This window comes from Eretmochelys imbricata, chromosome 20 (genome assembly GCF_965152235.1).
Source record: "Eretmochelys imbricata isolate rEreImb1 chromosome 20, rEreImb1.hap1, whole genome shotgun sequence".
Classification (NCBI taxonomy): Eukaryota; Metazoa; Chordata; order Testudines; family Cheloniidae; genus Eretmochelys; species Eretmochelys imbricata.
The window spans coordinates 3,499,389-3,516,758 of NC_135591.1; the positions used below are offsets into that span (position 1 = coordinate 3,499,389).

Here is a 17,370-nt window from a genome sequence, read left to right on the forward strand (position 1 = left end):
AACTACTCCCGGACTCAGATCACAGGCCATGAGAGAACTGCTACAGAACTTCTTGCAAGAAGATTCTCTGGAGAGGGATCACTTAGTGCTGCTTCACTTCACGCACCACCTCTTCAGGGAAGCCAGGGAGCTCTCACTCCCTTTCTGGCTTCCACAGCGAGAAGTCGAGTCTGGAATCTCGGGCAGACCGAAATTGTCTGGCCTCAGGAGAGGACCCTTCTGGTGTCGACTCTCCATGTTGCTTTCTGGTGACACTCCTGTTCCATCCACCATTTAGCAGCCAGGGCTGTGGTTGTGATCAAAAGTCTGGCAATTTACCTCCTCGGGCTTTCGCCAGAGCACAGCACAGAGTCTGTCCTACAGAGAAAGATCCTGAGTCCAAAAGGTAACCATGAAAACCCTTCACATCATCCATGGAAATGTGCAAACGGTGACTCGGGAGCAGTTGCTGGGGAGGGACAAGCTGGGAAATCCAGGAGAAAGGGCTTTACCCTGGCCAGCCCAGCCTTCCAGAGCATCAGACGGGGTAGCATGAAATGCAGAGCCCAGCACGCTTTAGAACCAATGTCTTTAGGTGGTGCAAAGAACAAGACTTCAGGAGCTCAGACACTGTTTCGTCATTTTCTTGTACTCCCGTCTGTCAGCATCCATCTGTTGTCCGTCTTGTCTTACAGGTAGATTGTCAGCTCTTTGGGGCAGAGACTGGTTTTTTGCCCTGTGTTTGTACAGCGCCTGGAACAGTCGGGTCGTGGGCCATGCCTGGGGCTCCTAAGGACTCCGATACATGCAGTAAATCAGGTTGTCAGCACGGGGGGGCACACAGACCATGTCTGCAGTAGAGATTCACTTACCATGAGCCTTCTTACTGAAGGTATCAGAGAAAGGATGCCTATCATCATCTATGCTGGAGAGATCCCTTTAAGACAAGTTTCAGCAGCGCCCGCTGTCACAAGCAGCCCCCTCTGCACTTCTCCAGCCGGATCACGGGGCGATGTCTCAGTGCTTTGCAAACCTGCAGGAAGCCTCGTGACCCCCCGGGAAGCAGTGAGGAAATATCACCACCTCCACTGCAGTCACTGGCCCTCTGAGGGAAGGCTTGGAGCTCGACGGTCAGAGTGTCCTCAGTAGGAGCACGCAGCCCCTCTGCAAATCAGCCCTGCCCCGAGGTCACACCCTCACACACTTCTCCTTTTGCAGGCCTCGTTTCCAGACGGTGGTATTTTATTTGGCTGTCTTACTTTTCCTCCCTTTAAATTAGCTGCAGCCATGGCTTCTCTTTACAGTACCCTCCTGCGATCTGAAGCAGCCGAAGTCCTCCCCACCATGGGCTTGCACAGCAGCTCGGCGATGAGGTCTCATAAAGAAGCCTACCATCTGCCTGGCGCTGGGTGCTCCCAAGTCGCGGGAGCTGGCGGAGCGCGTTCAGTTGTGATGGCTCCTGGAGGCAGAAACCTTCTCCGCTCGGCAAGTGCCATCTGACACGTGTACTGACGCGTCCATCTCTGTGCCAGAAGCCTTGCAGCGGAGCTCATAACCAGGCTCGCAGGGCCTGCTTATAAACAGCACCTCGTCGCAGCTCGGCAGGACCACGCAGCTCAGCCGGGCCGCTGGCCTTGAGGGGGAGCTGTGTTGAGTGAATGAAACCGCCAGGCGGAGTGGGGACTTTCCCTGAATGCACAAGACAGCCGAATTCCTTTCAAAATGAGCTGGCTGGGAGCTGCGAGAAGAGACCCCGCTCTGCAAGGAGCTCTGTCCTCTCAGCCAAAGTCCAAGCCTAGAAAAGCTAACGAGTCATTTACCGAGCAAACGCAGGCTAAACCCAGAGGTGAAGGGAACAGCCAAAGGCAACGAGCGTCAGACGCTCAGCACCCTTTCCACAGATGGACCCCTAGAACTGGGGGGGCTACCCTGCTGCTGATCCCATCAGAGATGCCACAACCCCACTTAGCCACTGTTGCTAGCGAGGCCCAAGCTGTCTCTGCCTTGCTGGATAAGGGGAAGCTACAAGGGCACAGGGAGCAGAGGGGTGTGAGGGGGTACCTGAGGTTGGGACAGGGTTAGTGGAAGCAGTGGGGCAAGCGGAGGGCCAGGTGAGCTCTGAGCGGGGTCCGAAGATAGGCAAGGACTCAGCAGCGCCTGCTGCCGTAGCGATCAAGGGGAAATGAATCACAGCAGCGGGATGGCAATTGCTCCTGTCTCATTAGGAGCTGGACAAACCCCCTCCTACCCCATTCATCTTAAAGTGGCAGCGTCCTATGTCTGCACAGCGATGGCGCTTGTATGCCAGTTTCCATAGGCAACCTAGCGCCAGCCACTGGATTTCAAGCGCAGCATCGCACCGTGTATCATCCAGAACACGTTCCGATCACAGCGACTACCGTCCAGCAGCAAGGCCCATTTCCCCCTCTTCAGCCGAAGTACAATGGAAGCACCTTTTAAGTGGTACGTTACCACAAATCGCTGTGTTTTGCGCAGAGATGGCTGCAGCTTCAGCAAGATCCATTTAGGAATATTTCCAAACCTTCCCTTCCGTGCCAGCCTCGCGAGCCTGTTCTGAGAAAGCAGGAGTCTGCACACTGGTGCCTTTCTCAACGTGCTTGACAAGCCAAGTCCACACTCGAGGCCAGCTGGTGCCAGTCGGTATCAGCATGGTCTATTTCTCAGGAGCGCCTAGAGACCACAACTGTGATCAGGCCCCATTGTGCGAGGCATTGTATGGGCACCCACGACCTGCCCCGAAGAGCTTACAGGGGAAACAGACATAACAGACAGAAGAAAGAGAGGCACAGAGAGGGGATGTGACTTGGTGGCTACTCCAGTGATTTCGCTGGAGCTCTGCTGATTTCCACAAGCTGAGGAGCTGACCCCCGACCTTAATTCCAAACTCACCCACTTCCTGCAAGAGGGCTGGTTTGTTCAAGAAAACCGCAAGATGATTCAATTCAGCTCAAAACTTGGGTTCCTTCCTGAGGACCGCTCAGCCCACACACAATATCCTCACTGTCTCTCTACAGAACCACTCTCGCTTTCCTTATGTCCATCTGGGTAGGATACTGAACCACCCACCTCAGCGAGCCAGCAAAACCCGCATAGAATCATAGAATATCAGGGTTGGAAGGGACCTCAGGAGGTCATCTAGTCCAAGCCCCTGCTCAAAGCAGGACCAATCCGCAACTAAATCATCCCAGCCAGGGTTTTGTCAAGCCTGACCTTAAAAACCCCGAAGGAAGGAGATTCCACCACCTCCCTACGTAACGCATTCCAGTGCTTTACCACCCTCCTAGTGAAAAAGTTTTTCCTTATATCCAATCTAAACCTCCCCCACTGCAACTTGAGACCATTATTCCTTGTTCTGTCATCTGCTACCACTGAGAACAGTATAGATCCATAACCCTTTCCAGGCAGGATCTCCCCGCTAACTAGGTGGGTGTTTCATGCAAACGTTTCCAGACTTTGCAAAAGCATCAAATGTTTGGGGTGGCTAGCAGGGTGCAATGGGAACCTCCACAAATTGGGCCAGTTTGCCATTGCCTCTTGTAATGGTAACATTGGGACTGGAGGATGAAAAGGTGCCATGGGCTTACCTGAGATTCCTGCCGTACGTTGGTCTCCTCCCCATCCTTCTCAACTTCTTCCTTACTTGGTGACCTGGATACAAATTTGTTTTTGTTCACAGATTCCTCCACCAGCTTTTTTTCCGACTCTTTCATTATTTCCAGGGTCTCTTGCGTCGTGTTGCTGTTAGACATCTTCAGTGCAATGCAGTGTAGCGATGGGCACCTGCAGGAAGAGAGGAGATAGGGCAGAGAGAAGGGAGTCAGGATGACGGGAGAGATCCAATTCACAGCTTGGCCTCCTGCACAATTCGCTCACAATTTGCCCCGTGGGATGGCCCTGCTCCCTCCTTAACTCAAATGCCCACAGGGATATCCCTGTGATGCTTCCCATGCAGTGATTTCCCTCGGTGCAAGTTAGAGCACCTGGGATTCATGCCCAACTTCCTGTCGCCAGCTGGTTCCATACCCCCACCCTCCTCTCGGATTCAGTCCCATTTTGCCAACAGCACGCTCAAGCCAAGTTTCCCAACTGCTGTAGAGCAGAAGCGATGGGGTTCTCTCTCTAACTGAGAAGCTGGAGGCAGGCTCGAATTAAGACAATCCAGGGCATGCCTAGGAGCACTTCAAAGCCCAACCCCTATTCTGTGGCTCTGCCCCCTCACCCCATCCCCCACCTCTCCATTGTGTAACAGCAGCAGCAGGGGCCAGACACACATCTGTTGTCTTCTAAACTGGTAAGGAGCCCAATCCCACCACTCCAGACCTCTAGACAGACTAGACTCTGCCCCCGAGGAAGGACTCCACCTCCACCCATCCAAGCAGAGTGCTGTGTGGCCAGGATCCCTGCCGACACCAGCCAGCAGAGCTCCGATGGGGTGATGGCAGAGAAGGCGTCCCCCCCCCAGAGCCTCATCTGCTGCGGGAGCGTCCCCCAGAGCAGCGGGTTTGAATGAAAGCTAAGCTGCTGATGGAACCACATGATTCCAGGTGGCTGGGCCTGTAGTGTTTATACCTTAATCCAGCACTGACTGGAGGCATGAATCCCTTGACATCCTTAGAGGGCCGTCAATACACACAACCCAGCTCAGTCCACCCAGACACGCACCACCTATGCTGTAGAACGCGGTAATCGGTACGGATGGGCGCTAAGCAAACAGGCTTTCTTTCACTCATCGCCAGTTGCTGCAGCGATTCCATGAAGGCGCAAACACACTTTTGACACACGTCATTTTGCTGGCAACATCACAAGGTGCGTTAAGGGTAAACTGAAATGCCGCTAATGCAAAGCATAGCCCATGGAGCACTGCGGCCTAGTGGATAGGGAGCAGGAAGCAGGAGACCTCGATTCATTTCCTGACTCTGCCACTGGCCTGTTGATTGACCTTGGGTGAGTCACTTAAAAATCACTTCCTCTCCCGTGCCTCAGTTTCTCCATCTGTAAAATAGGGATGATACTCACCTTCTTTGTAAAGTGTTTTGAGAGCTATGGACCAAAAGAGGCAGGTACGACTATTAGTATTAATATATCGTTAGGTGTAGATTTAATTTCCCTGCCTGCTTAAACTTTCTCAAGAGATCAGTTCAGAAAGTCGTCTCTGAACTTGCAGTTTGGGAGAGATCAGAGGCCGCATGGGCAGGGCCCAGTGTATTCCAAAGCCACGTCGCCCCCTTTCCTGCAGAATTTGCTACAGAAGCTTTTGATTTACAACTACAGTTTCTAGCCCATATGGTTGCAAAGAAACCCTTTCAGAGTTGAATGGAATCTAAACTTGATGCGGTGACATCTGCCTGAGACTGCAGACAGCCTGAAGCCACAGATCTGATGGAAGAGTGTAATGCTTCCAGTCATCAAAATAGAGGCTAACTCTGAAACACAGTAACGACAATTAAGTCAACTTTGCTGAATGGGTAGGTAATGAAGCTTCAGAGCCAGTAACTCAAACAGGCTTCTTCTAAATTTGGGGGTGGATAAATCACCCACGAAGGACGACGACGCTTCTGAAATACTGTGGCTGCATTTGCAGAATACACCCTGATATCTGTCCTACTGATATACCGGAAGGGGATATATAAATGGGAATGCTGGCTTAAAAGGCACAGGACATGTCTGCACTTGAATACAAAAAGCCTACATTTAAAAGTTAAAGAAGAGCTCTCTATCGCTCGAAAGGTGGTCTCCTTCACCAACAGAAGTTGGTCCAAGAAAAGATATGACCTCACCCACTTTGTCTCTCGAATATCCTGGGACCAACATGGCTACACCACCACTGCAAGAAGCTAAAAGAATGTAAGCTTAGAAACTGGATGCACAGCTGACGTTTATCCACTTGCTTTAATAATCGCTTTGGCAGAACGTGGCTAAAAAAGAGTCAAATACAACAAAGATTTATTGACTCTTGGCTCGGCATGGGAATTGCTAATATTCACTGGCTAATTCAGCCTCATTGCACTTTAATTTGTAGCACTGCTGAACACAAAACCGGTGTTTCACTTTTATTGCAGCTACTGGCCTGGCAATACCAAACATTTAAATACAAATCACTAGTCTGAGTCCAGGAACAATTTCTGCGTCCCAAACCCAAGAGGGAGAGTGTTTTACTCCTGTTATTTATTTTTGCAGGAGATGGGGAAGGTTCTAAATGAACATGCTAATACATCTTCCATTTCACAGCCATCCTGCCCCACTAAAGTCACAGTTACTGGTTCATATTCATTCTGGGAGATATTAGGGAAAGGAATCTGGCCATCAGGACAATGGTCATTTTATACACAGGCTCCTGTTGAGTTTGGCGCTGGGTGAAAACGCTGAAAGATAACTGCTGATCCTTCTGGCAAATACAGGCCAGAAATCCAGAGGCAAAGGTTACAGGAATTCATATGCAATGGAAGCGCTCTGTGAACCATAGAAGTGTAGAACTGGAAGGGACCTCATCGGTCATTTAGTCCAGCCTCCTGTGCTCAAGGCAGGATTATGTAATAACTAGACCATTCCTGACAGGTGTTTGTCTCACCTGTTCTTAAAAACCTCCAATGACGGAGATTCCACAGCCTCCCTGGGCAATTTGTTCCAGGGCTTAACCACCGACAGTTTGGAAGTTTTTCCTAACATCCAGCCTAAACCTCCCTTGCTGCAATTAAAGTCCATTGCTTCTTGTCCTTTCCTCAGAGGTTAAGGAAAAAAATTGTGTCCTTTTCTTTGTAATAAGCTTTTATGTCCTTGGAAACTGTTATCATGCCCCCCACCCCCAACCCCACACAGTCTTCTCTTCTCCAGACTAAACAAACCCAAGGTTTTCAATCTTCCCTCATAGGTCATGTTTTCTAGACCTTTAATCATTTTTGTTGCTCTTCTCTGGACTTTCTCCAGTTTGTCCACATCTTTCCTGAAATGTGGCGCCCAGAACTGGATGCAATATTCCAGTTGAGGCCTAATCAACGCAGAGTAGAGCGGAAGAATTACTTCTCATGTCCTAGAATGATGTTCACTATTTTTTGCAAGTCTTCACTCATATTTAGCTTGTGATACACTATGACCCCCAATCCCTTTCTGCAGTACTCCTTCCTAGGCAGTCATCTCCCATTTTGTATGTGTGCAACTGACTGTTCCTCCCTAAGTGGAGTACTTTGCATTTGTCCTTATTGACCCTTTCTCCAGTTTGTCCAGATCATTTTGAATTTTAATCCTATCCTACAAAGCACTTGCAGCCCCTCCCAGCTTGGTATTGTCCACAAACTTTATAAATGTATTCTCTAAATCAGTGATGAAGATATTGAACAGAATCGGACTCAGAACCGATCCCTGGGGGACCCCACTCGTTATGCCCTTCCAGCCTGACTGTGAACCACTGATAACTACTCGCTGGGAATGGTTTTCCAATGCAATTGCAAGCTAGAACTTTGGCAGAGAAACTCAAGGCTTGCATGCAAAACTAGGGGTATCATTTATTATTAATTATTTGTACAATAATAGCATGCAGACCGCCCAATTGACGTCGAGGCCACATTGTGCTAGGCACTGTACACACAGGGTTTGTCTCTGCTGCAACCTGAGGGGTCAGTGCAGCGTGGATAGACATACCTGCGCTAGCATGGCTAAAAACAGTGGCGTAGATGAGGCAGCCTGGGCTTCTGCACTGATCAGCAGCACAAGTGCATACCTAGGGTCTGGATGGGCTCCTACAGCACCACATCTACACTGCGATTTTTAGCCCGATAAAGCTAGGTTGGGTATGTTTACAGGCAATCAGCTGGGATTGCAGCAGAGATACAAAAGGTGGGCTAAAGGAAGAATTAGGACTGCAGGATTTTTTTTTTTTTTTTTTTTTTAAAGATATGGGATTTAAATGTCAGCTTGATCCAGTTGGCTGCCAGTGCAGTAGTTTCCAGACCGTGTAATTCCAGGAAAAACCTCCATGTGCCATGAGCTCTGTAGCACTCCAAGGCAAGAAAGCCGCAAGGGAACAGAGCCAAGCTCTCTGGCTGGACCAAAGCGAGAACCAAAGTGAGCCACAAGTAACAACAGGCAAAAGTGCTCCACTTGGGTCCCAAGTCAGTTTCAACCTGGTCCTTGATTTGTACCCATGTCAATTTCAGAATCAAAGTTTCTATGTACTGGAGCAAAAGTGAAATGGCATGACCAAAACTGGGGTGTGCTGAAAACTGTAAGCTACCACTTTACATTCCAGGATTTTCCTGATCCCCTTTGCAGCCTCAGGAGCTTGCACAGTCTGCAAAGAGCCAGCCTAAAGCAAAGGGGAATGGCTCTCTGTTTTAGGGAGCAGTCTGCTTTGTCACACACTGTTTCTGGGTTCTTGTGTGTTACAATTCTGAATTTGAAGAAAGAAGTCGGGTTATGTTGCAAACTTCCAGTGACTGTAAATTGCCCCCTTTTCACTGGCCCCTGGCAGCCTTTTGCAAGAGTGCAGAATTGCCCACGCACAGATCTGTCCCCGCCATACCCCACCCCTCCACTGGAGTGTCTTGTTGGGAAAACAAAAGGAAGTAGCAGAGGAGAGGCAGGCTGCTGAGGAAGGGACTTCCTGACTGTTGCCTGCACAGTATCCCCAGTTATGTTACATGGCTGACATCTCCATCTGTGGCTTTGGGTGTTAAGATGGGCACTAAGGGGATGCTGAGGGGAGAGCCAAGGCACCTGTTATTGCCGAGAAAGTAGATAATCCCAGAGGCCACTGCCTTGTTGTGGTAGGTTTCATTTCGAAGCAGGAAGGCTACAAAAACCCACCAGCAATCCCATAAGCAACTTTCTAGGCAGCGTGCCAAAGAATGGCAAAGTGAGGATTCACAAGTTCAGCTAAGGTTCTCCCCTCACTGAGAGGCAGCAGTGGAATAAGTCACTAACAGAGATCCCAGCACATGTCTAATGCCATGCCCCCTGCAGCCGGCTAGCTGGCACCAGTTCTGCACAGCCCAGGCTATCAATTCTCAGCCTGGTGCAAAGCTCTCGGGCTCAATCGATCGTTCCGGCCAGCGAACTGCCACTACCTAAGGCCAGTGCAGAAGAGGGTCTGAAAGCAATCTGGAAAACATACTACAGGCTCCCAGCTGAGGGACCTGCAAACTACCCTGCCCTCTAGTTGCACACAACTCACATGGGTCCATGAGGAGCAGTTCAGGTCTGACTTTCTCATGAGGGGCACAGGCTGGAGGTGAGGGCTGCCGGAGCCTGCTGTTGTTTACTAGTGTTAAAGAGACACCTTTTTGCATAGCATGGATCAGTAACACTCCCCAGCCAAATCACAACAAGGACTACAGCAGTCTGACACCAGCTTCCTTTGGCAGGTGTCACCTGGAGGAGATCTGAGGAGGGTGGGGCAGGTGGGGGGAGGGGATTCCCTCAGGAGTTTTCCTCCGGCTGGAAGGTTCCAGCAGAGCAAGGGTATTTGCTCAAAAGAACAGAATCAGCGTCCAAAGTGACGGCTATGACAAGAGAGCGGCACTATCACAGCCAAGGCTTGATAACGGACATATTGTTGGAGGGGCCAAAGCGCCTCCTTTCACCAACTATGCCTCCAACCGGGGCTGGCTCCTGAGAGGGAGATGTTATTTGATTTCGAAGTTCAATATCCTTCCCGGGAGCTGGAATCCTGCTGGGGTCACATGCACCTAGGAACCAAGCACAGCACCTCAGGAGCACTGGGCTGCACAGCCAGGAACTCAGCCCCTTTGCTTTCTTGATCTGGAAAAAACACGGGGAGAGGGTGGCTCTTTGATCCGTAGGGGCAGTTCAGAGGTCAGGACCCTGCAGTGGCAAAAGGAGACCTCCCAGGAAGCTTGGCTGGATATTCTGTAGCCTGGCATTTTATTTCCAAGAGAAAAAACATCTGCACTTAAATACGCAAGCAAATATTCTGCAAAAGCCACCCCACTGCGACAGAAACGTCTCCCCTCACCAGCACCGTATCCAGGTGAAGGACAAGGGGGCGGAATCTTGGCCCATTTGTATCAGAGGGAGGAGGGAGTCTGCTACATATGTCTCATTCACAAAAGATCAGAATGTTTATAGCCATTAAATATACCAACCCCCCACCCCAAAACCCGAGTCCTCTAGCATCTCTCCTCTGCATGCAGATTAAAAGCAGAGACATTGTGTTCCCCTGGTGCTTCTCTTTAAAGGCTCTTCTAGAAGAGGTTTCCTTTCTGTGTGAATGAATCAGCCACGCTCCCCCAGGACATGCGTGGGAGGCAGCGTAGGAGGTGGCTGACATGATCCACTGTGACAACCAGCGACTCAAGGAGAAAGTGAAAGTTCGCAGGGCTGGGTGGATGCACCGGGGGTGGGATGGGGAGCGGGGGAAACGGGATGGGGAGCCGGGGGGAATGGGAGGGGCAGTGCTGAGCTGCTCCTCACAAGGGAGATGAAATGTTTACGTAGATACAGCATCAGGGAAACCACAAAATCTGGGTCAGGAGAGAAAACAATGAGCAGCAGGAGGAGAGGGAGCTGCTGTCAAATTTTTCAGTTTGGTTTTGGGAGCTGGCAGGGTAAACAGGCCAGCTAAGGCAGTAGCATGGTCCTTCATTCTTGCCTGTTTGGAGTGGGGGTAGGTGCACATTTACAGACACTGTCCCACTCCCTAAGGCAGCAATAAACTCCATCCCCTCTTACAGTTAGTAATGTCCTGCCGGTCCCTGCTGCTGCTCACCAGGGGTTCTCTGAGCACGCCACTAAATGACATTCAATCCATGCCAAAGAACCCCCTCCCATGGGAGAAAGGCCCAGTCTGATTCTCATTTAATACTTGGGGAAACCGAGGCACAGAAGTCACGTGACTTTCCTCACATTGTCACACAGCCAGTCAGTGACAGAGCCAGGCTCTCCCAGCCCCTTGCTCTGAACACTAAACCCGGAGGGAAAGGATGTGATTCAAAATTGAGTACTTCAGCATTTACTAGTTTGGAGGGGCCCAGTTCGCAGGGAGTGGCAGGAGATCACATATAAATGGGATCAGTTAGACTTGTTTCTTACTGGACTTACAGTGATGGGTTCACATCAGATCCTGCAAGTTACTTCATGGCTGAAACTTGACTTGTTTCCTTATCCCAGGCCAAGAACGTGGTGTTAGGGGGATCTTAGGGAACTCTGTTATCTCCACAGATTTCAGTTTACAGCATCGAATATTGAACCGTTCAGTGCAATCCAGCTTCTGCGTGTTGCGTCTGTCCAACAGCCGTCAACTCTTTCCAGAGCAAACGCAAAGAGGAATCAAGAGCTGTAGGGAGGAAACACAGTCAAAGGAGAAGGGAAAAAAGGCAGAGAACAGTTCAGGCAGAGACACAGCAGGAGGCTGCAAAGGAGAAGGCTCTCATGCCAGCCATGGTGAGGCTGCAGAAAGGAAGAGAGAGATGGCTTGCTGCCAGATGTCGGATATAGGACCAGAGATGGGAGCCATGGGACTGGCCGGGAAAGGCCCCAGGGAGGTATGTTTAAAACAAGATCGCTTTGACAGGATCCCGAAACGAATGGGAAGACAGTGAAGTTGTCTGAGAGGAAGGTGTTCGTGCTTTCTGGGTGTACGAGAAAGGAAAGCTGGCAGCATTCTGCACCTGCTGGAAACCAGACAGCGGGGACTCCACTGCAAGAAGATAAGAAGGCCAACGGAAAGTAGGGCCTGTCCCCTTAACCGTGGAATGTCCCTCTGCTTCTCGAGTGCGGCACCTTGGAGTCTCCATTGCTTTAGGGCCAATGCAGTTAGTTGGCCAGGCCACTCAGCACATTTCTCCTGCATGCACAGTTTCAAAGCCATGCTCAACCAGGTTTCAAAAGCTAAACTCATGCACACAAGATTAGCCAGTTATTATTTTCAAAGGATCAAGTGGACCTTAATATGTGGTGGCAGGGGGTGAAGGGATCATTCCAGGGCTTTTAACTCTCATTTCTCTTCTGTGTTACTCTTGTCATTATTTTTTGCCTTCTCAGGCCCATTACAGAACAGCAGAGACCATTCTTCACACCCAGACCTAGCCTATGCTGCTGGCTGTGTGGAGGAAAATGTTTCCAGGACAGACAGGACTGTAGCCACCAAATGCCAAGGAGAAAGCCTGGTACTTCTGGAAGAACAGCTGCTTTGGCTAACCAGGAAATAAAACGCACATCCCTTTAAAACGGGACACTTGGAAATAAAACAGAGCCAGCCATCCCTTTGGAAGAGCAAAAATGCTCAGAAATATGCAACCCATGTGCCAGCAGCTTATCTCCTACAGCCTCAGTGCTGGGCAGACTGTATACATGCCAGCCAAGCAAGTAGGCAATCAAAAAGTTGGGTCTGAAGCCTGAGCAGCCGGGCTGTAAGAATTTGTTCATCCAAAGGCAGCTTTGCTAGGGAAACTGATGCCCAACTGCAATGGGAAAAAAAAAAAAAACCAAAAAAAACCTCCAACAAACCTTGAGAGAGACGAGAGAGAGAGAGAAAAAAATCCTTTGCCCCAGTATGTCATTTCATGGCTCTATATAAGGCTTTGGTATTAATGTCCATATCACTGAATAAACACACCCTGCAAGGTTAAATGACGACATTCTCCCGTTCTGTTTGCTCATTGGCCTCCGGGTCGGCCAATCTGAATCACGGCTCCATGGCAACAGGCTCTATCACCATGAGCAACTCGATAAGTTTTTTTTTTATTTAGCGGTTTTTAAAAACAAAAGAAAAACCAAAAACTGCTGCAAATGTCTGTCATGTAACAGTTTGCACAGGAAGGGGGCAGGCAGCAGAGAGAGACACAAGACGCTGCAAATCTGAGGCACTGGAAAAGCATCTGTTCCACTGGGGAATGCGCTGCCCGCTGCTGAAAGCTGGGTTTAGCCACAGCAGGATGAGCAATATTTCACTGCATATGGGAATTTTCAGTTTCCCACATTGCAGCCACTGGTAAAGCTTTCACTGTGGTCAAATTCAACTAGAACGTGCATCAAGAGGCTGTTCTGGAGAACCGCTGTGTTCAGACGGCTGTGGCACCTGATCGTAAAGGGCTGCCCCCCAGCCCTCTGTACAAATCAAGCCTTATTTGGGCAGCACAACATACCAGGAAACTTCTGAAGCAAGAGCTTGAAAGCTAATGAGAGAAGTGCCCTTATAAGACGCCTTTTCTCTCCCATCCGCCTGTCTTCCTTCCTTAAAAAGAAAGGAGAGTTTCCACCAACAGGGAGCGGAGCTGGATGAAGGAAGAATATCCTACTGCATTAGAAAGCTTCGGAGCTTCTTTCTGAAAGAAGGCAAACGCCCGGGTTGTCTCAGTGCAAAGCCTTGGGAAAATGACCTATTTGGTGACATAGCCAGGATTTTCTCCACCTCTTCCTCTCCAGATCTTCTGAACCTGTCTCCTTGTTCTTTTATAGATGTTTGAAAACGAGCTCCTTCTTTAAGAGCTCGTGTGCTCGGTAAAAAGGTGGAGACCAGATGTCCTCCACAGCCCAGGCTCCTGTTACTTAATCATTGCTTGAAGTCTTAATGTCCCTCGTGACAACACAGGTGGATACTTTGAAAATTACACTGCAGAGGGTTACGGCTTCAGGTGGCAGAATGAGCAGCGGGGGTGGAGGACAGCTTGTGCCTATAGAAATCACAAATGAGGGATGGGAAATGCATCTGATCTAAGACATCTAGGAAGAGATTTAAGCTTTCCATGAGAAGTCAATAGGTTTCCAACATCCACTGAGGGGACCCAGAAGTTAGATATCACGAGTGTGTGTTGGGGATCACATTTCCTATTCCCCACCTGCAGTTTCTGCATCCCCTTCATCAAAGGGTAGCACTCACAAGATTTCACATATCCCTAGCTCCAATGTTCCATCTTTCTCACAAATGATGCTACCGTGGATGGGGAAAACGCTGGGGAAATCAGCTTAATTTACACAATATCGGCCTTGCTCCTCCTTAGCGCAAAGCAGCCACACTGGCCTTTCTACAGACCCTACATTTGCTGCTTTAGCTGCGGAGGGGGAAGGAGGCAATGGGGAGCTAGATGTGACCCGAGAGGTCATATTCATTTCTAATGGCTATGTTCCTTTGTGTAACACGTAGGACATCCGGCTCCCGAAATTACTGGATGGCCGCGAAGGCACTACACGCTGCATGGGTAACAAAGATACCAGCCTCCAGCCAACTGCGCGGTGGCTGGGCCCCCCTATCTAGGAATGCTTACCAGCGTTTAACCCTTCAATACCCAGGATTGTCAGCAGTCTCCCCTCCCAGGAGTTCATGCTGTACCAGGAAATTCAGCATCTTTCCACCCATGAAGAGTTAATCTGAAGTGACTGGCTGACAGAACGCATAAGACTCTGAACCTCCTAGCCCCTACAAAAATGTTACAGCTGCACAGTTGCATTAAGCAGAGCCCTGCTTCCTTTCATCTAGCAAGCTGGGGCACATCTTGAATCCATCTTTGTACAGATTATGTACTGAGGCAGAAGAGATGAGCTCTGATAACGTTACGCTGGGGAGACAGGACAGAGCAGTAACTCTTCCTGATGCTAGCATCCGCACGTCGATAGTCCAACTATGCCCCACAGGGCGGTCCTCTTCCACAGGTGCAAATCACCTACTTAGCTAATTAGCACGACAACCAGTGATGAGGCGCATTATGGGAAGTGCCAAAATTATTGCCAGGATGGGTCGTCCCGGTTAGGTGTTAAACACATGGATTTGTATTACTTGGAATAACTCAAGTGTTGTAATTTTGTGAAAATAAACTATTTCTGTTACCTGGACCAATGCAAGCACTAAGAATCAGGACAGATGTCAACTGGCCGCTCATGTAATCCATACTCTGACATTTCCAGCATCAAGACTCCTCAAAGAATCTTGTGATACAAAGACATCAACTGGGCCACAACAACAGAGGTGTTCGCCACATGCATTAGTACTTGAGCACAAGGGGGAACCAATAAATATAGAGCATAGTTGTCCTCTGGGCTAATGAAAGTCAACTTTTGGTAGCCCATCAATTCACAGCCAACCACATATCGGATGGAACAATAGTTTAACCAACTTACTATCTGTTGCACTTGTTCAGAGTCTGTCATCCTGTGAATTGTAAAAGCTTCTGAGGACGTGGCTGGGGAGCTTGGCACAAACCATGGCTTCTGGACCTACACGTGTTTTCAAAAGGAAGTTTTAATACAGGGATGAGCTGCCTGAGTTAAACAGCAGATTGCAAACTCCCCAGAGCAGGGATCGAGTCTCACAGGTGTGCAAAATACCTTACCCTCTTAGGAGCTGTATAAATATACAACAACTATTATTCCCTTGCTGGAAAACAGACAGCAGAAGTATACAATGCATGTACTGAACTGTTACATTCACTGCCCCAAAATAAATATTTTAGAAAGTTATTTAAAGTACGATTACAACGCAAAAAAAAAGATCCACATCAGTGAATCTCAGAGCCTGGGTCAGCTGACTCAGACTCATGCTACAGGGCTAAAAATAGCAGTGTAGACGTACCCTTCCACACGAGTTACCGCTGCTGTTCATTTCACTGTCAACTCATAAAAACGCAAGGCATACAGGGAGCATGCAGAAAAGCCATCTCAAGCTGCAAACTCATCAGACTTCACAAGACAAGCAGCGCTGAGCTTGGACAGCATGTGGATGGGACCCCACCCCCTCCTTAGGCCAGTATAAGCTCTGTAGGGAGAGGTGGGGGTGCTCCTCCCTTTGGGTCAGCATTATCCATTTTATCACTGATAACAGTGTAAAGGTGCAAACTGCAGGACCCCACATGGTTGGGGCTGCTGACCTTCGGATATCAATCCAAGTTTTTCTCTCGTGCCTGTCACTGTGGTATCTGAACGCTAAGACAGACTCGGGGATCTGAGCGCATGCAGTCAAAGGAGTTCCCATGGTGCTTGTCACAAGGTGTAAAATTCCAAATTCTGCAACTCCATTCTTGTTCCTCTAATTCCCCTGCAGTTTTCAACTCAGTGCTGGTTCTTTTGTCGCTTCCTGTCCCGAACGGTAATTGTAGTATTCCTGTACATCTGCATACAGCAGCCAGCTTACGTTCCAGAGGGGGCTGCATTTCAGTGGCAAGGAAGACAATTCCCTTGAATATCTTCGTTTTTAAACTAAGGGCCGGAGAAAAGCTGACAGGCAGAGCATACGGTTTGGACAGACACATCCTTTAGGGAAGGATTTATTCAAGGGGATACTCTACAGCCTAGTAAATAGGGAAGGATAGAGGTTGATAAAGTACAGGTAGGAACGGAAGAGAAACAATCAAACAAGAGTCCCATTCAATTACGTCACATCAAGGCAGATAACTAAATATTGACAACTTTTCTAAATGCTTGTATACAAATGCAAGAAGTCAAAACACTAAGATGGGTGAACCCGAGTTAAACGAGGCTATTGATAAAACAGGCTTCACAGAAACGTGGTGGTACCATGATAATCAATGGGAGACGGTAACACCAGAGTACAAAATATATAGGAATGACCGAGCAGGTTGCTCTGGCGTGGAAGTGGCACTTTGACCTGTGAAAGAAAGCACAGAGTAAAATATAGTGAAAACCGTAAATGGATCAAACTGTGCCACAGAACCTCGATGGACAGAAATCTCCTGCTTGAATAATTCAAGTGTGGCAATAGGAGTGTACTACTGACCACCTGACCAGGACGGTGACAGCGATTCTGAAATGCTCAGGGAGATTAGAGAGGCTACAAAAACAGCCAATCAGTAGTAATGGGAGATTTCAACTGTCACCCATTGCCTGGGAAAATGTCACCCCAGAACAAGATGCAGAGAGAGAATTTCTAGACATTGCTCCTTGGAGCAGCCACTCCTGGAACCCGCAAGGGGAGCAGCAGTTCTTGGTTTAGTCCTAAGTGGCATACAGGATCAGATCCAAGAGGTGACTATGGCAGAACCGCTCAGTGATAGCGACCATAACGTAATACAATTTAACATGCTTGTAAGGGGGGGGGGGGGGTATACCAGAAGAGCTCACCACAGCAGCATTTCACTTCAAAAAGGGGAACTGCACAAAAGAGAGGAAGCCAGTTACAGAGAAATTAACAGGAGCAGTCACAAGAGCGAAATACCTGCAAGCTGCATGGAACCTAAAAATGTCATTATGGCACAACAGAGTGAAAGAGGTAGTTAGAGACAAAAAGACATCCTTTAAATACTGGAAGTCAAATCCTACTGAGGAAAATAGAAGGGATCTTAAGCTCTGATCTTAAACTCAAACTCAATTGTAAAAGTATAATTAGGGAGGCCAAAAACAAATCTGAAGAGCAACTAGCAAAATACACACAAACTAAGAGCAAAAGGTTTTTTTTAAAGTACATCAGAA

General features: G+C 48.8%; 1 protein-coding gene across 16 annotated transcripts in view; it reads right to left on the bottom strand.

Moving 5' to 3' along the window:
- R3HDM2 (R3H domain containing 2) overlaps nucleotides 1–17,370 on the bottom strand; it is a 108,038-nt gene that overhangs the window by 42,958 nt on the left and 47,710 nt on the right. For 14 of the 16 annotated variants that reach the window (XM_077838370.1, XM_077838375.1, XM_077838376.1 and 11 more), the window contains one exon: nucleotides 3,585–3,780. In XM_077838370.1, the coding sequence (XP_077694496.1) occupies nucleotides 3,585–3,749 (165 nt within the window). In that variant the 5' untranslated portion in view covers nucleotides 3,750–3,780. Of the gene's footprint in view, nucleotides 1–3,584; nucleotides 3,781–11,052; nucleotides 11,269–15,066; nucleotides 15,163–17,370 lie in introns of those variants that run through there. The other 2 variants (XM_077838371.1, XM_077838369.1) reach the window with 2 other exon arrangements.